This window comes from Brachycentrus maculatus, unplaced genomic scaffold (assembly GCF_059751285.1).
Source record: "Brachycentrus maculatus isolate JH-2025_06_01 unplaced genomic scaffold, ASM5975128v1 h1tg000042l, whole genome shotgun sequence".
Classification (NCBI taxonomy): Eukaryota; Metazoa; Arthropoda; class Insecta; order Trichoptera; family Brachycentridae; genus Brachycentrus; species Brachycentrus maculatus.
The window spans coordinates 2,141,084-2,165,983 of record NW_028280796.1 but is presented as its reverse complement, the minus strand read 5'-3'; the positions used below and the strand labels follow the sequence as shown (position 1 = coordinate 2,165,983).

The 24,900-nt window shown below is 33.6% G+C and overlaps 2 protein-coding genes across 2 annotated transcripts in view; one reads left to right on the top strand and one right to left on the bottom strand.

Moving 5' to 3' along the window:
- The first annotated feature begins 903 nt into the window (after positions 1-903).
- Positions 904-7,592, top strand: LOC148312403 (uncharacterized). Its single transcript, XM_088277421.1, has 4 exons — positions 904-1,092; positions 2,711-2,867; positions 4,880-4,999; positions 5,759-7,592. Exons 1-4 carry the CDS (start codon positions 1,048-1,050, stop codon positions 7,069-7,071), a joined length of 1,635 nt encoding a protein of 544 aa, XP_088133547.1. The 5' UTR covers positions 904-1,047; the 3' UTR covers positions 7,072-7,592.
- A 2,371-nt stretch (positions 7,593-9,963) lies between these two features.
- Positions 9,964-24,900, bottom strand: part of Myo10A (unconventional myosin 10A) — a 196,982-nt gene continuing 182,045 nt past the window's right edge. Inside the window, exons 24-33 of the mRNA XM_088277420.1 lie at positions 21,353-21,647; positions 20,438-20,592; positions 19,572-19,710; positions 17,385-17,513; positions 16,112-16,324; positions 14,970-15,128; positions 13,791-13,916; positions 11,769-11,966; positions 10,793-10,957; positions 9,964-10,063 (exon numbers count right to left, since the gene is read on the bottom strand). Coding sequence (XP_088133546.1) covers positions 10,793-10,957; positions 11,769-11,966; positions 13,791-13,916; positions 14,970-15,128; positions 16,112-16,324; positions 17,385-17,513; positions 19,572-19,710; positions 20,438-20,592; positions 21,353-21,647 — 1,579 coding nt within the window. The 3' untranslated portion in view covers positions 9,964-10,063. The remainder of the gene's footprint in view (positions 10,064-10,792; positions 10,958-11,768; positions 11,967-13,790; positions 13,917-14,969; positions 15,129-16,111; positions 16,325-17,384; positions 17,514-19,571; positions 19,711-20,437; positions 20,593-21,352; positions 21,648-24,900) is intronic.

Here is a 24,900-nt window from a genome sequence, read left to right as displayed (position 1 = left end):
TGGGTGTGGGTGTCGCCCTATTCTACTAATATTCTAATTTGAATCACAACTGATTCCAAGCAGCCAAATAACCTTTTGAATAAAATAAAATAACTAACCAAAAACTTGTTATTTTAGAAATTTGCCGTATCCTTTTATTTTACTCAGTATATTATTTTCCATTCTATTTTATTAATCCATCAAAAATTAATTAAAACCAATGCTAAAAAAATCATGTATCTGAACATTTTCTTCTTAATTGCATATAGAAGCTCAACTTAATTTAGTCGCTTTTTAATTCAATTAATTTTATTACAAAAAAAAGGAAAATAATTTTCCAATCTGCCAGAATCGATTTTAATAGCCAAATTATATAAAATGATTTTTTTAACGAATTTAATATTCATCTTTAAACGGCCTTCATGCTTTGGATACTTAATTGAAATTAATTGAAAAATGACACGGCAGAAAAATATTGTCAATACAAAAAACGCTCTCCTGTAAAATAACTTTTTTTAAATTTCGTGTTTCACATATTCTTATGTCGATAGGAATATAAATATACTATAAATGTATTTATGCAATAATCTATTTTGGTAACCACGGATACTATTTGAAACTCGAAAATCCCACTCAGTTTTTACTATTTCATAGGCTGGGTAATGTTGTTTGCCTACCCTTTTAACATTATCGTACTTCAATTTAATATCGACTTTTCACTAATATTTAGTTTTATAATGCTCTGCATATTATGTTGTGACTGTTGCTTCTTTTAGTTTAAAATGATGAAACTGCTTGTTATGAATGAATTCCTATCCTTCTTGCAACAGGCGTGTTACATCCGCTCGGCGCTCGATGCAACGTCAAGGTGTTATCGCCTTGACTTGCGCGAGGGGGGGTCCTCGTAATACTTAATACTAACCTGCCTGTGAAAAACAATTGTCGTAGATAATGACGTTACAGAATTGTGTGCAGTCAGTTTCCTTCGTTCAGCCGTGAATCGCCTTTGGTCAGGAAATGTAGTGACGAGTCACTCCAAGCTTAATTAAGTGCCGCGTTTTTTCAGAAATGGTTGTGTGTGACAAGTGGGTGGCTGTTAAGGTTTTTGAAGTTGTACGTATATTCAAATTTTCCTGGGTCGTCAGATCCGGTAAATTAGTCAAATTAACAATCGTGACTATTTTTGTTAGTTTGCAATGTCGCTAAATGTCTCTCTCTAGATTCACACCGCAAGAGAGAGTAAACACCTAACAATTTAACTATCAAACGGAATATATTAGGTCCAATAATAATAAAGACAAAAATTGTTAATTTCCATGACACTATTTTTGTAAAATATGGGTGCTTAAAATTATCTGTTTATAGTAAATACCAGACTACCTGGACATGAACTACTAAGACATTAAACTTAAATAATACTCAGAAGATATTGTGTACTTAACGAATTGAGTCAACAATAAAATCAATTTATATCATATGAATATTTTATTACAACTTAAATTAAGTTTGTTTACCTGTTATCTTTTTTTTGTTAAACTAAAAAATACATTATTTTTAAAAGTAGGTACATTTATGCACATACTTTAAGGTTTATTTTCTTTCTATTACTTGAGATATGTTCTAGCAGATGATTCTAAAATGTTCATATAATAGAATCCTTTTTTGCTTTTAAAAGCTTTTTTTGTTTTTAGATAAAAGAGAAATATTTGCGTTTTTATAATTTCCACAAATATTTCAATTTCATACTATTTCTGTAAGCCTAAGCGGCTCATTATTAGAAATAGGAGAAAAATAGCTAAATATAAAATGGTACTTAAACCGTCATGCGTAATTGTAATTATATGACAATTATTTATTTTATAATCTTTTACACCTACATTTGTTATATCATTAATAAATCTGATTTTTTTTTTCGTTGTTGTAGTTACTGTATGATAAATTGTAAGTGAAAGGGCGCCAACATGGTACCACTGAGCCTTCAGGCATATTTTCCAGTGCACTCGCTTCCAAGTTTCCTTAATGATTTATTATTTTATTTAGATATTTTTTTATTTGACAATTGTGTGTTCTTTAAGGCCGATAACACACGTACAAAGAAATCTTTTGTTTTCTAACTAAAAAGTTAAGTCTTGAGCGCTTACGTGTACTAGTATACAAACAAAAGTATTGTGTAATTTCACAATCAATAGTATCGGTTTTAACAATGACTTTTATATTTTCTTGTTTGTATAAAAAACTATTGGCCTTACAATGTTATGTAATGTATATATGTATATCCCCATTCTTTTATGCAAATTTTTCTTCCGTCAAATACTTTAAAATTTTCCATTGATCGCTATTGTGTGATTTCATCAGTAGTTACAAAGTTTGTTTTTATTGGTTATTTATTTTATAAAATTGATTCATTTTGAAATTATTATTTATCTTTAAAGTTAAAATATTTCTTATGATATACAATACTTACACAATAGTTTCGATTTTTTACTAAAAGGTAAAACTATCCTGTGTGATTTTCAAAATGGGAGTAAGTTGTCACAGACCGCGACAACTTATTACGAAAATTGTAATGTAGTTTTCTTTTCTAGAAATGACCACGTCTAAATGATTTGCGATCAAAAATTCAGAAAAATTATTTAAATTTAAAAAAAAACTTTAATTTTGTGATACAGAAAAATATACTTTGTGTTTCATAAATAACATGAATAAAATTATTGTGCTTGTGGTTTGTTAGATATTCTGCGTTGCCTGTCTCGTGTGCAAGCGAGTGACGGACGATGAGTCAGTCAGACTTGCACTTTACCTGCAGAAGATATCGAGGGAGTGGTCACTGTTGAGGAACATCACGTGGGACTCTATTGGAGCATCTTTCGGAGATGCAATTTATGGAGGTACTTTTGAATAGTTTGTAATCCAGTAACTATTGTACAAATCCATATTATGTTATTTAACTTTTTTGTGTCGGTAATGGGTAAGTCCGCCTTCTAGTGTAATGATAAGTACGCTCGGCTACCGTTCTGGAGGTCCTGGGTTCGATTCCCAGGAGGGGGGGTTAAATAAATATATATTTTTTTTACTCATATATTTATTCAATACTACCCTGGACTGGTAACTGAAGCGAAGGGCTGATCACCTTTCCTTCATGTGTTAACCATTAAGACAACACTGCGTTTATATGATGCAGTGCCCTATGCACCGTTGGGGTGCGGATAAGGGTTTGAAGAAGAAGAAGAATTGGTAAAAAGTATGAAATTGATGAAACGTACACAGCGAAAGATTTTCGAGAAATTATTTTGTACAATAAAAAATGTTGACCATCCATACAAACCTAGTTTTGTCGAAATATTGGGCTGTTACTTACTTTTCGACTGATTTTCTGTGGCCCAACGATATCTATCTACCAAACATTATTTTGATTTACCATAGTCTCGTATTTCAATGGATATCATTTGTTTTTTTTTATGATTAAAACATTATATTATTGACATGCCTACATAACAAAATCATTTTTATTATTTTCTGCGATAATCTTAACAATTATCCTATATCATAATTTTTAATATTATTTTCGTTTCTGTTATAATTTGAGGTGTCCATGTCAGACACATAGCGTGTACATCTCTAACTTTATAAAAAGTAACTAAACGTTTATCAAATTAATTTCTCTACTGCTTTAGTTATTTTGTTTTTTCTCTAAGTTGGATAGCTGATTTTTTCAATCTTTCCACTTAACATAACTATGTTTGAAAATCTTGACCTTTTTTCAATAAGGTTTTATAAACATGACCTTACACAAGTGTACCAAAAGAACGATAAAAAAATTGTGACAAGTGACATTTCGGCAGTTTTTGGTGGTGATATAATTGTCCAATTTAGTAATAATTTGGATGGTTATCCGAAATAATTGTGAATGTAATGATTTATATTGAAATTTATATAGAAAAATATTTTTTTAAATATATTTCTTCTCATAATGTGTAATGTTGTGCAATATTTTTTATTATTGACATATTACATACTGATTTTTTATCCGTTATTTTTAATGGGGATTTGAACTAGACAAGAATAGGTTTGTTATCACAAAAGGAAAGCGAAACCTGTTACCTACTTAGGTGAATGATAATAAACATTTAGTGTAGTTTCTCATCGTTTCGTAAAAAGTAAGTGTTTACAATTGTATTTTATATAGCACTGTATAATGTTGTCCTCATTCGATACTAAAGGGAAGGAGCTAAAGATAACACGTCGAACTCGCGTGTGAATTGTCTCTTGTTACATAGAATAAAGCTGTCCAAACCAGAAATAATCCTGGGCTAATTAAATAACTAAATCGATTGGAGGCCTGCGGAAATATACACTTTAAAGAAATAATAAAAATACAGGGATGTCTTTGTTATAATATAATTTATTTATTAGAATGAATATTTCATTAATGTATTTCAGATGCCATATAAATAACAATGCACTATGAAACGAATTTTGTAAAAGCAATTTTTTTTATATTTGTAGTAGATCAAAAACATGTCACAGGCCGCATGTGGCCCGTACCTAAAACACAAGTAATATGGATGTTCAATCGAAGGCTGAATAGATATTACGCGAAGTATAAAGTGATCATTCATATCAGCCAGACTTCTAAATTCCCTTCTCAAAAAAAAATCATTAATTTATATGTGTATTAACATGAGATGAAACATTTATCATTTTTATACGAAAGAAGATGGAAGTCTGAGCACTCTAGAACTTGGCATTTGGCTAGCTTAAGTGATATCTTTATACACTTGTGTAACATTCATTATTTTGCCCATTATAAAATATCCATATGATTAAATTAATAAAAATAATAATTAACTATTAGAATGGTAGTAAAAAATTAAAAGGTTCTCATTATGTTGATTTTCAGGTTACGTCATCATAACAGTGGGGCTTTTATTGGCGAAAATCTTTAGAGAAGTTCCTATTGGGAGGCGGGTTTTGGAAGGATTTCTTCTTGGACTAGGAGCTCTATTCTTCATCATTCTAGGTGAGAATGTCAATTGCCATTTTTATTTATATTAAAGTTGGATTATAGTTAATCTCTTTCCCCGATGTTGACACGTTGACTGCCAACTATGAGATAACTCGTTGATTGCGTTCTTTGCTAGGACGCAGACTACGAGTTATCTCGTATTGTGTTCACTTGCCATATTCGTACAGTTATGATAAAATTCCTAGTATATCAGTGCTAATACGGATAGATGGCTTCTGGGAAGAGAACAAACAATCAATGCTGGCTTACATGAACAGAACATTTGTTAATAAATGAACAGAAAATACAATTAAAAATAATTATTAAAAATCAAGAATTAAAAGACTATTTTAAAAGAATTGGCTTTTTAGACCGGAATTCTGAAAATCGCTGTGGCAGTCAATGTGTTAAGGATAAAGCTGGACAGGGCTCATCTGAAGTGGGAATGGCCCTTATTATCTTAGCTTTGGTTTAAAATCGCTTGATTATATTCTGTGAAGATTTTTGTAATGCCATCTCGGGAACTCCCTACCAAACAAACATTGATAGAATAGTTGTAAAAAAAACTTTAAATGACCAAGAGAGTAACCAAACAATAAAAAAATATACCTTGTTAATCCACAGTTAGTTAACAACCTCAGATTATGTATAAAATGTGAATATGTGAATGTTAACGGCTATTTCATGACATGACATTTGCTTTAATTTTGAGTTCAATTGTTACATCTTTTAATACTCTATATAAAATAGTTGGTTTTGCTATTGATATTCCAGGCGGGTTGGAGTTAGCTTCTCTGGATTCTATACCGGATGGCCTCATAGACAATGCTGCAGTTCTCGGTGTCTTGTCTCTGATCACTGCAGTCCTTTTCTTGGTCGATCTCGCCGCTCATCGAAAACGTGATACCGCTAAACATCCATCAACGGATGCCGAGAAGAATGGCGTCGTCTACCCCAAACTTCCCGATGGTAAGAAGGATCCTCAAACCAACACTAACAGTTTGCGACCGAAATTCTTTCCTGAAAAATTCATGAAGCCAAAGAAAAAGGATGTAATTGAACCCGGTGACATTGATAAAGTCACAGAGTCAGCGGAGCCTGTCTCTACATCGGGAACTACAGAAATACACGAAACGGATGATTTCGTAACGGCAGAAAGAAATGGCTACCACAAATTCTCGCATCAAGATGCTGATGGATTATTTGTCAAGATGGAAAAGACAAAATATGGATCAGTTCGCAACGGAGATGTAAAACGAAGCAATGTCCAAGAAAGCACTTTTCAACAAGCGACACCAAAAACGAACGGAATCAGTAATCAACACTTTCCTTCGGGGCATGCGATCCACACGATTCCGGAGCACGATGAAGACATGACAAAAAACATGGCTTATCTCAAATTGTTGGAAGCGAGAAACATACGCGAGAAGCAAACAGAAAGAAAGAGTTACGAGGAGGGACTTGCAAAACTGAACGAACAATACATGAAGGATTACCAGGAAAGAATGATGAATCAGGAAGATAGAAAAAACTATCCCCGGATGGGTCTATCGCAAATGGAGTACGAAAAACAAAAACAGTGGGAAAAATTTGAAGAAGAACAACTGCCGCCTTTTCCCATAAGATCAGAGTACCTCCCCGAATTACAAACTCCGGTTTTTGCTAATGTCAAAGAAAAGAAACCCAATAAAAGCTACGGAGTCTACGACAATCTTTCTCTGTACAATATCCAGCAAAGAACGGAGAATGGTTCTCAGACAGACACTTTGAGAAGCAGAATGAGCACTCTGAGGTCTTCGAAGCCGCCGACTCTTCAGCAGATCGCCGAGTACTTTGGCTTGCAGAAGCAGTCCGGCAAGATGGACAAGCGAGAGGCCTCTTCCCAGGTTGAGAGTAACGAGCTGCCGGCCGTTTCGTTCCTGCTGCCAATGGCGGGAGTGAAGAAGAACGATGATCATTTGAATTATAACGGAGGTCCCAGTAGTCCCACGGACCCCGGATACGTGCAGTACACAGCGCAGCAGTGGAATGACAGATTGGAGAGGAAATACTCAACTCGTACACCTAAACACAGTCCCACAGATTAATTCAAAACAAAATCTCTCCAAATTTACTTTTAAATTTATAAGTACTTTAACACACTTTGGATGGGAAACGTATTTCTACCTGTGCCATCGATTGATGCTTAAAGACGGGAAGAGTATTTTTACCAGAAAGTAGAAACAATAGAAGGTAGAAGCGTAGAAACGCTGGGCTCATTTCAAAGTCAGAAAAAAGGAATTATCCTTATTTTAATATGAATATTATGTACCAATCTCTTTGTTAAGGTCTTAACTATGTGTATGAAATTATCAAATCCCATCGCCAGCGGTCTGCAGGTGTAAAAAACACCCGTCTGAAATTTGTTAATAATATAACATAAGAGAACAACACAATACTGACTTGATGTAGCCAAATTAGACACTTTACTCTCAAATAATTGTCAAAATGTTGATATTAATGAAATAAATGGAATTGCATTGTATGATACATAATTGTATGTGTACTCTTCACAAGATTATTATGAAACTCGAGTTACACAAGTATATAAGTCTGGGTAAGCAACTCTGAGTGCCCTGCTATTCTCTTTTTCCTCTCCTATAGTACCTACTATTCCATTCTTATTTTCCAAATAAAGTGGTAATATTTCAAGCTGAGTCCTTTAACTTACATCATCTGTTTATTGTCAAGTTTATATATTCCACTCCTAGACCCAAGTATCTGGAGCACAGGGCAGATTAATATTCAGGTTACCGGGCGCAGTGCTCTGTGCACCATTGGGTGCGGATAAGGTTTGGAGATTCTAAAGTTAAATACAGAAAACTTCCACTTATTTATTTGACCAACTAGTTTATAGCTTACATATCGCTCACTCCTTTTAAGAACATCATAAATCAAAAATCGTCGATTTTCAGTTGTGCATGTTTTCGGAATGCCCAGAAAATGTACTATATCCCAGCAAAAGAGGCATATTTTTAACTTAATATTTACCCGCTACTGGGCAGAAAGTGTTGTTTTTGCATTTTGAAGATAAGGTATTGTTTAATTTTTTTTGAAATAAACTAAATATTTTTCAAATGGAGAAAAAACCTTTAAGTTTTACCTAAAAAGATCTGTTTCACAGTAAAAATTTCAATAAGTGGCTTGATATTTATTTTTAATACATTGTATTATATTTTTAAACTTTAAAAACGTTCTCCTGAAAAATCAAGTTTTTTGATTTATGACGTTCTTGAAAGGAGTGAGCAGCGATATCTGTTGTAATAAGAAAACCAATAGTTTTTAAGAAAATTAATGTTTAAAAAAAATTAAACTTTTATTGATTGAGTGAGTGGTACAAATGCCACCATCGATTTGAATTAAGTTCTAGTTAACCATTGATCCTTTATATTGGTAGCTTTTTTGTTTGTTTTATTTTGGAATCCATATTTTTTTCCTCGTTAAACAATACTCCTTACCCCCTTCTTCTATTTGTGTTGATATTCTTTTCCCTAAAGGTTTTTTTGACTATCTATTTTATTAAATTGCATAACACGTCTTTTGGTGCTGAGAACGGATTAATAGAATTTGAGTAAGTTCTTGCTGTCATCAGACTTTTTTGAAGGACTGGTTTACATTTTTTTAAAAGGAAATAAAAAACGATTTTATTCAGTAAATATTTATTAGACTTATTTAATATGACATTTTTCTTATAAGGTAAATATAAACTGTTATGAAATCATATATGATAGTATAATCATCTTTGCGAGTGTATATTACAACCATTTTGCTTGTAAATTTAAACACGTCATAAATTTCAACATATACATATTTAACTAAAAAATTATTAAAAAAATATAAAATACATCGGACATCAAAATAACATACAAATAAAATATTTTATTAACAATAATAATTGATAATAAAGTCTACATAAATAATTCATGTTTATAAAAGAAAATACATATAACTAATTATTTATTTGATATTATTTTAATTATAGCACAAATTAAAAATTGGACCAGAGGTTCTGGGTAAAGTATGAAAAATCATATAACATCTTGTGTTTCTTATACAAAATATGTATATCTAGCATTCCGTACAATAATGGAATGTAAATTATCTACTAGCTTAGATATAAGAGTTATTTACTGTTAGAATATTTTATTTTAAATCTTGTCCTTAACATTTTTGAAAGAAAAAATTAAATTTGTTTAATGTGAATTTTTTTAAGATATTTTTTTAAAACAGTTCGTACAATTGTCTAAAAGTAAAATTTATTTAATGTAAATTATATCAATCGTAACTGAATGGTTCAGTTTTAAAAGTTATCAAAGTCAATTTTTTTTATTTTACATAATTAATGATAATATTTTAATATTTTTAGAAAATGAAACGGTTGGTCCACAATTAATTGGTTTTAAATATATTCAATAAAATGGAATGTTTTCGAGGAGATTTAACGATTAAAATATTTATATAAAAAGTTTCAAACTTTTGTAGCTCTATATTCACAATAAAATTTATAATTTTAACTATTACGTATACAAAGGTTCCACACATACCTCGGATTGTTACAATAAGAAAAAACTTAAAATTATTTTAAAAATTGGATGGAATTTTTGAGTATTATTTGAGCAATATTAATACAAATAAATACATAGCATATAATCTATTATAATATATCTTAAAAGAAAATGAAAATTAATAATGAATTAATTAGTTCAATTAACTGTCAAATGATATGATTTGTATTCTAGGTTTTGTTAATCTTAAAATTAAATTAGAGATTTTGGAAAAAGGTTTTGTAATGGAACAAAAGATTTAGTAAAATAAAAAACGATATTTTTTGTAAAATTTTTCCAATAACTTTGATTCAGGGTTCTAGAATATTTTGTAAGATATGAAATTTGATGAAACCTTTTTCCAATTTCCGTACATTTATTTCTTACAATTATATATTTATTTTATTTACACTTGATGTAAAAACAATGTCTATCCTTACATTATAGTAATTACTTATTTATATTATGCCCTACAGGTAGATCCATAATCCGCAATCTGAAAACAAAAAAACAATATTAAATTATTTATCACAAACATACTTTTAACACCCTGTGGATGCAATTAATATATTTCAAATACTTGATATATATTGTTTTGCCTATACTCGGTATCTTCCAAAGTCTAAGTAATATTTCAGTTATTTTAAAATTGTAATTAATATATTAACACATTGTTTTCGGGAAACGCTTAGAAGCGACTTTTACATACTGTTGGTAGAGAGCGGGAGATGCTTATAAGCGTTCTATTTGCTTACTTTTGTTAGAGCGCGAGAGACGTCAAAAAACATTGTACAGATTGGAATTGGGTTTGCAGTTACTTGTGATTAGTATACTGAGGGTCGGGCGGCAGACAGTATAATTGGGGTCGGGCTTGATGAAAAAACTGCCCGACAACTATGTGTTAAAAGAAGATTAGTAAAGCTAAACAGTTGTGCTCCTTAGGATAGAGCAGCAGTAAAAGAAAAGTCCATCTTCATTAACATTTGGTCTTGACAAACATATCTATGGAAATTAGACTGTTTAACAACAAAAATTTTTCATAAATGTATCAAAAAGTTTTTTACATTTTTTATCATTCTATCCAATAAGATTGTAAATGAGAAAATAAATATTTTTCTATGATTTATATTTAATTCTTTTTGATTATTTACGTCAATTAGGAATTAGCATTAAGTCCCGACGTTATACTGCTAACATTGTGCCGGTGATTGAGTAAAAGGTGTACCTAGTCGTCGCTGATCTGGCCCGTGCCGGCCTGCTGCAGGGTGATATACTGCCTCACGAGCCGAGACACCTCGTGGGCCTGCTCCGTCTGCAGGCGGGTGACCCGCTGCTGCAGCAGGGAACCGCACTTCATGTCCAGGAACAGAGAGCCGTCTTCCGACCTCACCTGCAATACAATTATCATTATTATTTTGTGTCGAGTGTAATGTGGTTTTGAACAAATTCGACAACCACAAAGCTTCACTTGCATAAAATTTGTGCACCATTTTTTGTGAAGGGTTTTAATAGATTTATGTTTAGCGTATAAATTCATGATTCTTTTATTCTTTAAATTTTTAAAAAGTTGTTGCAATTGTAAAGAGGCTTCTATGGTGTAATGACAATAAGGTAGGGTATTTCCAAAATGTGCTCCACCATAGTACATACACTTAAATGCGGTACAAACAATAATGGTGCGGTACACTTTTTAATTTTGGTGCATGAAATATTGTTGATTGTACTAAAATTTTTTTACATCAGTAAGAAATAAATTTCATAAATACGGTGTTTGAAAATGACGCGGAATGCATTGAAACACATATCACAATCGATTTTAACAAATAGTGGAATTTACCAAGTAATACTTAAAATAAAAATTAATAGATGTTACCACAAAGTGACTGCAGAATCAATGCATAAACTAAGTCGGTGCCGCGATAATGATGAAGATAGAAATCATAACTTGAACCATTATATTTCGACTCTGACTTTAGTCGGAGGATGACTATAGAAACACACTTTATGGTTGCTATTGAGCCAGTTATAGATCATTTAGTGGATTTTTGTTTCTTCTAACTAATTCAATATATTTTTACTTGAATCTGTGTTGGGAACAGGAGGGATAATCTAGTGTGGGTCAATCAGTAATAAATATTAAAACTACATTGGTACTGATATGCCCTTTGCCTGAAACTTGAAGTTAATAATAGTATCCTGACCTTCCTGGTACTGATGACCTCGGCGAAGGGCCAGTGCTGCAGGGTCTCGTGGGTCTGCACGTCCAGGAAGTGCACGCCGCGCCGGTTTAGCGCCAGAATGTGGTCGCGCCACTCGGGGACTCCTGCGCCGCCCGACACGCGCTTTACAGCGAAGAACGAGCTGCCAAACAGTGGCCATTGCGACAACACGGCTAGAACCTGAGAAAAATCATTCAATATTAAAATATGTATATAAATTATGATAAATCTATTTGGTTGGTCTATCGCAAATGGAGTACGAAGAACAAAAACAGTGGGAAAAATTTTAAGAAGAAAAACTGCCGCCTTTTCCCATAAGATCAGAGTACCTCCGCGAATTACAAACTCCGGTTTTTTCCATTCAATATTAAAATATGTATTTAAATTATGATAAAATATGATAATCATCAACTATTCCACTCTTGGATAATTAAACTACGATCGCACATCTAAGATAAAAATGCTAATTGTATATGAGAAGTATAAATTTGTAATGAAATTTTCAGTTTGGAGATATAAGTATTCGTGTTGGTTGTAAGTACTCAAAAGAAAATAATGATAATAAACTGCGCCAAAGCAAAACGAAAAATCTAACATAATGACAATTCTATTTTTTTGGGATTTCTATATATTTTTCTCTTAATAACAACACCATTTTTATTTTATTTACAAATCCATCATCTTTAAAGAGGATGTGAATCTAAATAATCTATTTTGGTCTCAACTTTTTTTTCTAGTTTATTTTATTTTATTTTATTCATTTCAAGTTTTTCATAAATCGAAAAATAAGGCAAATAAAATTATTTGATTATAATATAAACCAATCATTTTGAAAAATAATAAAAAACAATATTTGGCTTTCCTTTTGGTCAGTAATAAAATTTTAATTTTATATCACAACGTTCCATTAAAAAATAATAAAAATAAACAATAAACTTGACTGAAATGCATAAATGATTTATGCACAGCATCAATAGCTATGATTACAAAACAACTGTGGGAGAGTTATTTTGATACTTTCTGCGCATTGTTTTCACTTTTTTAGTGATGAATTAAACAGCCCATTGTGAGTGGATTCCCCAGTCTTGTCTTGTTCCCACACTAACATTACATATCATTATTGTTCTTATCTCCCCTGTCTCCCAGGTGACCGTTGAAGGTAAACACAAGTGATGGATGGTGTTTGATGATGTATGACTTAATGACTTAACCTGATCACCGCGATTCCAATCAGTGGGACTCATTTTTAATCTAAACTTAAAGAACCATAAAGCTAAGATGTTGGCATTTATTTTTAGTAAAGGAGCATGATCGCATTTTAATCATCTTTGGAACAATTACAAAATCGACTACATTCCAATACTTTTGATTGCCCACATTATTTTACTATCTAATATTTAGACTGCTTCTCAAGATTTAAAAAAAAATTACAAGGGGTTGCAAAAACCCCTTTGAGCAGACCTTACAGGTGTGATTTTGAGCTTTACAAATGTACTGTGTAATAAAAAGTTTACACATGTTGCGTCTATACGGTAGAACAGGGTTTTTATTCCTATAGGGGAACCTTCTTAATTCTAAAGGTTACATTCATTTATCTAATTCATATATAGGGCCGCATTTGTTAAAAATTTGAGGTCAATCCGTTGACCACTTTTTGAGTTTGGTCGAAGTTTAATTTTTATATATGGAGATATTCATTCAGATTTTTTTGTTTTTAAATTGACACAAGTCAAAAAGCTACATCAGAGTAGCCAAGAAGCTATAGGTTTCCCACACATGCACTAGAAGGACAGTTTTTAATGCATCGAATTGTGTGGAATTGGAAACATTATTATGCACCTTCTACATTTGCATAAAAATAACAAGCAGCTGCTAGAACAAATGTCACATCCCATAAAAAAGCACAAATTGGTTACAAAATCAAATACGAAAAGAAAAAATATACATGTTGATAAAAACCGAATATCAAATGTTACTTTTACTGTATTCGAATATATATTTTACCTGTGCTTTAGCTCGGTGTGTGGAGAGTGGTTGCGCGGTGCTCCAGTCCGCCTGCACTAGAGCGGCCCATCTGGCGGGCCGTATCTCGCGCAAACCTAGCACCGGCTTCGGAAGCAGGAATTTTATCTGAAAATAAATAATAATACATTATAACAATACAAATACCCTACACCAGCGGTTGGGGAACCGGGGTAAATTACCCCAAATGGGGTAAAAATAATATTTTAGGGATAAAAATGAAATTTTTCTAGTTGGCTATTTCATAAAAGTGTTAGTATTTTTACAAAATTAAACAATTCAGGTGTGTGTGTGTGTGAGAAGTAAGAGGCGAGCGTTGTGTGTGTGTGCATGCTTGTTTTTTTTCAGTGTAAATTAATTCAATAAATAATGTTTATTTATAATAAACATTGACTGTCTTATTTTCAAACTCGGGGTAATATCGAATTACGAAAAAAAAAATTGGGGTAATGGTAAAAATTGGGTAATGAAGTTCCCCGACCGCTTACCTACACAAATAGCCCTATGTCTATAAATACCGTGTGACCTAAAGGTTACACGGTCAAACTGGGAAGGGATAATATGGAAGCCAAACTGGAAAGGCAAAGAGCTTTAGGATAGGCTGCATCTGGTAAATTATCAAATGTCCTAAAATCCCCAAATATTCCCATCCATTTGAAGAGGAAAACATTTGATGCATGTGTACTCCCATGCTCACATATGGATTCGAGACATCTACCCTAACAAAACGAAGCTCTTTATGTTACTCCTGGTAACATAAAGAGCAATGGAGAGAAGGATGCTAAACGAATGTTTGGATAAGGGAAAAGACCAAGGTAACAGGTGTGTGTAAGAATTGAGCGGAACAAAAGTGAAACGTGGCAAGTCTTGTGACATGTATATCTCAAGATAGATGGACGAAAAAGGTACTTGACTGGAGGCCTAGAACAGGACACAGAAGCGTGGGTAGGCCCCAGACAAGATGTTCCAATGACAATAAAAAATTGGCGGGGCTGCACTGGAAGAAAGTTGCGTCCAACAGAGAACTGTGGAAGTGCAAGAGGGAGGCCTTTGTACTGGACACAAGAAGAAGGCTAAAGTAATAAAGTAAGTAAGTACAAATACCCCCGAGGAAGTGCTATCAAGATATATTGTAGATTGTTAAATAAAGTGTCACTTTACCTCCTTGAGGTGCGGTGGATGGTCGAGGTCGGCGGCGCGGTGCAGCAGGGCGGCCACAAAGGCCACGTCGCGCAGGGCCCCCGCTGTGGGGCGCCCCCCTCCTGGCAGTTCGAGGAGCAGCCCCTCCAGGTAGTCGGGGGCCACTTGGTTGAACAGGACCTGCGAGTTTAACACAAATCACAATGAGTTGCAGTTTTGATTTCAATCGCACGACTGACCAACTCAAAATTACTGCATGTATTTTACTTAGTCATGGTCATTTTCCTAAATGTATTCAAATATTACTAGTATACAAATGGAAAATATATCCTTATCCGTTTAAGGATTACTACACAACTGCAAAATATTCACCGGCATAAAACATAACACGACATTGCGTAATTTCAGTTATTGCTTGACTGTTGGTTTTTTAACATGCATATGGGGCAAATGTTAAGGCAAAGTGTTAAAATGCCAATGTGAAAAGATAAATATTAAAATAACTGTCATTATGTCACGGTACATAGGGTGCTGCAGCAGGACAAGATTACTATTCAATCCGAATCATTCAACACAAACTAAAAAACTTTTTAATGTGAATTCAGAATGTTAGAATTTAGTTTTATGTTCTACTTATCCTTAATGGGACAAAAAAATATCTAAATTTATAATAATACTCCCTGCTAAGTACAAATCCAATAATTACAAAAGACAATTTTTTTCAAGAACTAAAGTTCATATGATATTCGCTCACTCAACTTTCAACAACGTCATGTATCAAAAAACTTGATTTTTCAAGAGATCGTTTTTAAAGTTTAAGAATATAAATAAATGTGAATATAAAGAAAACAGATCTTTTTATGTAAAACCTGAAGGTTTTTCTCCATTTGAAAAATATTTAGTACATATAAAAAAAAAAAAAAAATAATACCTTTTCTTCAAAATGCAAAAACAACACTTTCGGCCCTGTAGCGGGTAAATATTAAGTTAAAAATATGCCGCTTTTGCTGGGATATAGTACACTTTATGGGTATTCAGAAAACATGCACAACTGAAAAATGACGATTTTTGATAAATTTTTGTTGAAAGGAGTGAGGGATTTGACAAATTTATATGATTGTTTTTACTTTGGTAAAGATGATAATCAAATGATTTTTTCTTACCTCAGTGTAGAGAGGGTTGGGGGTGTCGTGTCGCAGGGGGTGGTACCACACGCTGCGACAGAAGATAAGGTAGAAGGGCTGTCCGGCCTTCTGCAGTTCCGTGGTGACGTCCAGGATGTACTCGTCAGCCGCCAGGGGCATGGTGAAGGCATCCCCCTGCACTATGCAGTACAGAGAGAACTCCGCTTGTTCCGCCTCGTTGGTAACGCCAATCTAAACATAAATTATTTTCAACATTTTGAATGTGTCCAAATACTTCTTCACAAAATCTGGATTATCTCCAATTACAGGAGTTATTTTCATATTATTTTTTGACATATCATTAAAGATGAAGGAGGAAATGGAAGTCTGGGCATTTACGGGGCTGACGACCGATGACGGTGAAGCCTATGAAGGCTGGTTTAAGTGATTACTTTACACACTAGAATTGGTGAATGTTACACGTGTCGCACGTGTGTAAAGTGATGACTCAAACCAGCCTATGACTGTCGTCAGCCCTGTAAATGCCCAGACTTCCATAATATTCTTCATCTTTGATGAGATGTCAAAAAATAATTATTTATTCATTAACCCAATCCTTCATCTCAAATATATCGTAGCATCTACGGTTTCTGTCTCAAAACGAACAATTTACCAATAACACAATTTCAATGGAAACTTGTGCCTAAAACTACACGTTCTTTGCAAAAATTAACACTTTAACTTCTGTGTATGCCACTTTGGCATTCTATTTGAGCCATGAATTATCAACTGTAATGTTTTATGAGATAAATTTATCTAATACTTACACATAAAAATTTTTAATACGAAATGGCGGCATATACTTTCGAATTATCATATTATTTATAAAGAAATATTAATGATAAAAAATAAAACAAACCCATGTTTTCAACATACGTCAGACATTTTATCAATATTTCATAAATTTATCCTGCCATCGAGTAGTGAGATTTCAAAGCTACCCACATGTATCTAACAAGATAACTTTTTTCTTTCAAGCAAAGTTGCAGGACGTTTACTTGGCGTATGCAGCGGTCAAAGTGTAAACACTTTATTAAACATGATTTCTTTAAAAAAAAACATCAAGATCTACGGATTTCTTTATTACAATAACTGATAAGTGAACAAATGAGTGAGTTTATTCAAGATTTAAACTTTTTGCTTGTAGTCAGCAATGATTTGTTGAAGTTGGTTGTTTGGTTTATTCCTGAGTCTAGCAAAAACCTAAGCGTTTGGTTTGTAATACAATTGTGGTGAAAGAATGATAGCTTACCAAATCGCAGAGGTCATGGATGACGTCCTGCACCACGGTGGAACAGCGGGTGTTGACGACTCTCTCGGCTCCTCCCGGCAGCCGATATATCTGCCTCCGGGCGCTTCGACCCGCCGAAACAGCCGTCACCTGAAGAATAATTTATAAATGTAACAACAAAGAACAGGCATCTATCTGGTGTAGGTAATATAAATGGAGCGACAGGAAGTGAAAATATTTTTTGAAATTGCCAATTGACAATAGGGCGGTGGCATAGTTGGGCAGACGCTCGACTGCGAGGCTGCCGTTACAAGTTTGATTCTCCGCAGATGCAAAATAAATCCAAAAAAAACTTATATTAAATTGTTTCCGGTGTTTGTGATGTGTTTTCTCATATCTCTATCTTCTTTCAACAGAATGTTTGGAATTAAATTTTTTTAAATCTGGTAATGTGACCTTCTTTAAGAAAAAGCCCTCTGACAGGCGCCGTGGCGTGGTTGGGTAGACGCTCGACTGCGAAACTGGCATCGCAGGTTCGATTCCCGCCAATTGCAAAATAAATTCAAGAAAGATTTATTTTCAATTGGTCTGGGTGTTTGTGATGTATTTTTCACATTTACCTTTCCTATCCTTACTATCCTACCTGCAGACAAGCCTCTAATAGTAGCTTTGCGGGTTATTCCTTTAAAAAAAAATAAAGAATGTACCTAATATTTGTAAAAAAAAAATTTAAATACCTTACATTTGTACAGGAAGTTGAAAAGATAGATAGATATATTTTGTTTTGAAATCCTAATGTGAAAGAAAATCATTTGAACGACAGGAAGTTATTTCAATAGATGGTCAAATAACACGTCTCCAGTTGAGTTATGGTCAGTAACTAATTTTGTTTATGGACATGTCAACGTAATTAGTTATTGCGGACAATCATTGTGTCGAGTGAAAGTGAAACCCGTGTAAAGATGAACAAATAATGGACATGTTAATTACCACTTTACAAAGTGTGACCCACATGTGGCTACAGAGTAATGCATTATCTCAAACAAAGGTATAATTCTTGTTAACAAATTAACATAACACGCACCACGTACATTTGGAATGAGATAAAATAGTACTTGAAAGAAATAGAGTTCCAGGGTGATTATGAGCATTCAAAATCTGATCTAAATGCTCATTTTTGGATTATAAGGATATTTGTTAATCATAAATAAAAATGATATTTTAGATTATTATTATTTGTTGATTTGGGAGCCTTAGCTGGTGTGCCTTTATAATATACAGTATATTTTGCCAGCGATTTTTTTTCCTCAAAAAAGCATCAGAACAGTTTTGAAACTGGTTGACCGCAGCCGAGTGGACAACTAGGCTTGACAAGTTATTATTATCTGAAATAACTACGTCAAATAGGAAGTTCTTCGTTAGGTAGGGGGCCATTGATGACTCCACAAAAAGGAATAACCCGCAAAGCCTCTACTTATAGTGTGCAGGAGGTAGTAAGGATAGTGAACGTAGTACCAATTGAAAATAAATAGTTCTTGAATTTATTTCGCAATTGGCGGGAATCGAACCTGCGATGCCAGTTTCACAGTCAGGCGTCTACCTAACTATGCCATGACGCCAGTCTATTGAATTGATTTAAAACATCTCTTGCAGGAAGCAGTTGTAGAAACCATTTAAAAGGTTAATTGAATAATCACAAGATAAAACTATTAACAGTCTGCCAAAATTTGCATGAAATTACTAAGCTTAGTTTAAATGGATTTCAAATTCCAATGACAGCATAACTTGGTGTTGTCATTGGTGAAATTGGTTGTTATTTAGATTAACTTGAATTCGGTTTTTTTTTGACACACCATAATTGATATATTATTTATTGATTCGGCATTAACTTTGTGGAATGACATGATTATTTTAACTAAATTATTATCATTATTTTGATTATTTTAATTATTTTAATTAATTAATCAATTCAGTGGATTATTCAAGTGTTTAATTTAATTAAAATCACCATAATTGAAATCCAATTTGGACCAATCAAGTTAAGATAGCCGAAGGCACCTCGGTGGTTGGAGCGCTACATGCAGCGCAGTTAAGGGATAACAGGAGAAGAGCCATCGCTTCGATAAGGGTCACAACCCTTAGTAATGAGGAGTAAGACGAAGAAGAGAATAATTGAAATATGAATAATAAATTAAATGAATGTCTTACCTCTTCCACACTCGGTACATTCTTCCTCCCTCCGCATCGGGCTGTCTTCCTGAGATTGGCTAGACACACGGCGGCAGTGCCCTGACAGTGTCGCCGCCTGTCTCCCGCTGCAGAGGTCAGGTACTCCAATAGGTATGGTCTGCAATGCAATTAAGTTGCAATTAGATCAAATACATTCAACCACCGTGACTTCTTAACATTGACACAGGGACAAATGACGAGTGTGAGTGATGTACAGATATGCCAATCCAGCGAACATCCAGTGACACAATTATGTGCGTCCATAACTCTCTCACTTCTGACCGACACGTTAGTGTGGGTCTAATATCCACACAGGTATAATGTAAGGATTTGATAAAATAATCCTTCCAAAGAATCTTGTGATCAAGCTTTAAACACATCCAACATACTTTGATGATGCCATTAATGAACAAAGAAGCTGAAGCCAAAAATCAAACGACTGTAGAATCAAAAGATTTTTGGCTTATTGTATTAAAAATATAAATGGCGTGGTTGAACAACTCAAATTAAAAAAACTTTAGTGATTATCACAAAAAAAAAATTAAATAACATAAGACAGGATCAACAAAACTTAAGGTAGGTACTTACACAATATTATCCTTCTATTCAAATGTAGAAAAATGCAGCATGAAAATAAATGTAATCATAATAAATTAAAGAAATGGTCTATTTAACCAATATTTTACGGAAATGACACCTGAAAGATTTGTTTAAAATTTGCCAACTCCATCAGCAATAAATTTTGTAGGCGGATCAATTAAAGTGATTGAATAAAATGAAGATAATCCCAATATGTTTTGGTATATTTTCCTTAGTTTATGAATTGAATAAGAAAGTAATATTACTTGAGAGTATCTGAACAGCTGAAGTAGGCGGCCACTATGGACATGAGCCGCCAAGCTCTCTGGCAGGAGTCGGGGTTGGGAGACTTGTTGGAGGTAGTCTGCTTCATCAGCTGGCAGTACACTTCATCACGGAGAGCTGCGTTCTTATGGCAGTGCTGGAAAAGAAGAGAGTCATTAGCAATACAAAAATCAGTGACTTTTAAATGAGACCAGGGTATGGACCTATTTTAGGAAATGTCTATTTTAGAATATGGAATAATTGGATGGGATAAAGACTCCTAGTATTATATGTCATATGTTAGTTAACGCAATTCCAAAGGCTCATTCACGTCATCCTGCTCAGAAAAAGGGTTCAGGTGGCTAGGTCAAACAGTTGTCTACGTCCAATGGTTAGAAAGTACACAAAGTACTAGGATCGATTTCTGGCAGGGTCAACATGAATGCTAATTAATATCACCCTTAATAGAACCTGGTCATCGTAATCCTTTTCGAATAGTTTGCAATCAAGACAATGCTGCATTGTTTGATGCAGTGACCTTCACGTATGCGCCTTTAGATGCAAATAAGGGACAACATAAAAAAGAAGAAGACAATATTCTTTGAATATCTGTCGAAACCAAGCTGAGTGCTTTCATCAAGACATCAAGTTCCCAGTTCGCTGTATGTCCAACCCTGGCATTTCTCTAGTAGTTTCATTTGATCTACAGGATGTAAAGCCGACTTGGGAAGACGCCTGGGGAGAACGTTGGAAGATGATGTTGGAATGTGTATTAAGTTAGGTGAAAGTCCAAAAAGATGGACACATCAAGTTTGAGACATCACAGTATAAGACACCCAGGATCGCAGAGAGCAGAGGTGGATGGTTCATGCTCTACAGACGGACGGATGGAAGGAAGTAAATAAGCAGTGTCGTACCATGAGCACGGTGTAGACGCACTTGACCTCCGCCATGTCCTGGTGCGGCGGCGCGTCCCCGCAGTAGCGCAGCACGCAGTGGAAGCACTCTACGGCGAGCGGCGCCAGCTCGGGCGCGGGCAGCCGCAGCAGCGGGCCCCGCAGCGGGCCCGCCTGCCACTTCACCAGGTCCGTCTGCCGCTTCCACGTCCACGCCTCCTGCTCCCCGCCCCTCTCGCGCTCCCCGCCCCGCTCGCGCTCCGCCTTGCCGCCCGCCTTGCCGCCCTTCAGCGTGTCCGTCTTCAGGGCGTCGAGCCTGCAAATACCATTAACAAATTACCTCCTGACCGACACATTTGTGTGGGTCCATAAACCCACTCACTCCCTGCCAACACATTTGTGTGGGTCCATACACCTGCTCACTCCTGCCAACACGTTTATGCGGGCCTATAAATGCACTGACTAATTCACTACCAGCACATTTGTGTGGGTCCATAAACCCACTCATCGCTTCCAATACGATTGTGTAATTTCATAAAACCGATCACTCCTGATTTACGTTCATTAAAGCATAAACAAAATTCCAACTTCTTCCTATGTATAATTGAATCAATATTCACATGGTAATAATAAATACTGTAGGTGAATAGATTGCAAATTTAAAATAAAATACTGTTCAAAAAATATTAAAAGTGGATAAATACGCAATATAGAAGTCGATTATATTATTCAAATTTGAATTTAAATCATAATAACAAATTATTTCTTCTTTGATCCTCGCAATTTGTCGATCTTTGTTACTAAATCCGTCAAAATTCACACCGTAAATCTCTTTTACTGTTCTCTCATAATTATATTCTTCCATTTATTACAAATATTAACGAAAAATAATTTATAAATAATAATAATCGTTTTTAAAAACACAAATAATAATTACGAGAATCGTATGAGAAATACAGATTCCCAAAATAGTGACTCAACAATTGTCTCTAAGTGCTTTAATTTTAAACTTGCGTGCTCAAAAATTGGTAATTAATTTACAGAAAATGGGAAACATTCATCAGAAAATAGCTGTTAACACTTACTGAGAGTGTAAGGTGGCCACAAAAAAACAGAACAATAACATTTCCAGATGAACCCGAGATATGGTAATTTCATAACTTGCGCATAAATTAAGATCCTAGGCCGAAACAAAAGATACGAACAGATGGGTACCTACTGGATGCAAACTAAGAATGAGGAAGTTTCAAAAATTACATAATAAATAAGTAGACTGGTAAATATTTAAATCTAAGAAATATAGTATTTTTAGTGTCGTATTATAACCGTTAGAATTTTTGAAGTTCGTATTTTTCTTACGCGAAGCAGAATGTCCGCCTCCGTGGTGTAATGGTCAGCGTGTTTGGCTACCGTGCTGGAGGTCCCGGGTTCGATTCCCAGGGGGGTGAAAATAAATATCAGTGATTTTTACACTGTGATATTTGTTTAATATTACCCTGGACTGGTTCCTGAAGCGCAAGAGTGATCACGTTATTGATTTTTTTTATTAAAATACCGTTTTTGAATTGAAAAAGTTTCTCTTCGAAATAAATATATGGTATTGAAAAGTATAGAGTTATTGAAAGGTAAGGAGTTAAAAAAAATTATGATAATATTTTTTCAACATTTATTGTAAAAAAAAAAACAAGTTTTATTCTTTAAAAAATGGGTGTGCACGCGATTGGCTGCGCGAGTAGCCACGCTAAAGTGTGGCTACTCGCGCAGCTGGTCGCGTACTGAATTGTATGTTTACGAGTACACCCTTAAACGTAATAAGGTGAAATTTCCACTAGTGACGTAACAGTCATTCGCACACAAGTCAAATTGGGTATAGGTGAAGATTGGTCACCGTATCAAGTGTGCGCATAATTTTTAAAAATAATTTGCGCACATTTTACAGAAATTTCATGGGAATAAAATTTTATTTTAGATAGCACTGAATGGGGATTTTTGCTATAGATTCAGCTAAGAAAAACTGCTACTTATATAAATCAATGATTAATTTTTAAAACGTACAGTTAGGCATGGACGATTGAATTGTATGACGTTTTATTTAGAGAAGTTGTTACTTAATTCGGTTTTTGGATTCGATCATTTAAAGCCAACCATGCCAATCGCACAACTTAAGTTGCATATTAGGTATTTTTTTTTAGCTTTTAATGTATTTGACTTTAAAAAAAACTTAACCTGGAAAAAATAAAAACCGATAAAAAGTAGCGAAAACCATCCGAATCGTATTACCGAAAAAGTATAATTTCCCCATTAGTCACACTTCTGTAGACTACAATTTACATTAAAAATCCATTTCTATCTGACCTAACTCAACTTTTACTTTAAATATATATATATATATATATATATATATATATATATATATATATATATATATATATATATATATATATATATATATATATATATATATATATATATATATATATATATATATATATATATATATATATATATATATATATATATATATATATATATATATATATATATATATATATATATATATATATATATATATATATATATATATATATATATATATATATATATATATATATATATATATATATATATATATATATATATATATATATATATACATATATACATATATATATATATATATATATATATATATATATATATATATATATATATATATATATATATAAATATATATATATATATATATACATATATATATATATATATATATATATATTTTTTTTTTTTATTTTTTTTTTTTATTTTTTTGTTTTTTTTTCTTCCAAAAAAGAAGATTTTTTTTCAAAACTTTATGTTTAAAGTAATTCAATTAAAGTAGAACAAAAATGTATGTATATTAAATAACATGTTGACGATTTTTTTAGAGTATTAAAACACATGAGAAATTAAGAGGAATAGAGGAGTAGGGTAGACTGGGTACGGTTGAAACAAAGGACGGTTGAAACAGAGCAAATATCTTGCAAACCGTATGCGGTAGGGTGAAGGGTCCAAGGGACGAACAAAGCGGACAACAAGTTCAAACACGAATATCAGTGTTGCATCGCTCGCCGCACGGTGCAGTTGCTTGAAGGAAGTCTTATTGTATTTTGATAACCAAAAGTAAGTATTTTTGTTCCGAGAATTTTCCTTTTATTACGGTTTCTATTGAAACGATATTATTGAGTATGATTTCGTGTTTGAAATGAAGCTTGTAGAACACGATATAGTGATTAGTTTTAATGTGCCATTATTGTTAACATTACTATTTTCTGTTTTCCACCTAAAGGAGGGGTTGGGGACGGTTGAAACATTTTTCTGTGGGTACGGTTGAAACAACATATTTTTTCAGTTTTCCTGTTTTCTTGATGCCGAGAGTACGCGCAAGAAAGACTTCGAGAGGGGAGGTCGACTTGTCGAGGTATACATACGCTTATGAGGAGGTTAAAGCAGGAGATTAACTGCGAAAAGCGGCGGAGAAGCATGGATTAAACCACTGTTCGCTCATTATATATATACGAAAGCGAAATGCA

Bases quoted from the DNA above. Each gene is read 5' to 3' on its own strand.
- LOC148312403 (XM_088277421.1), top strand. From the start codon at position 1,048: ATGGTTGTGTGTGACAAGTGGGTGGCTGTTAAGGTTTTTGAAGTT. The intron at 1,093-2,710 runs GTACGTATATTC...GTGGTTTGTTAG, and splicing joins CTGTTAAGGTTTTTGAAGTT to ATATTCTGCGTTGCCTGTCT. The intron at 5,000-5,758 runs GTGAGAATGTCA...TTGATATTCCAG, and splicing joins TCTATTCTTCATCATTCTAG to GCGGGTTGGAGTTAGCTTCT.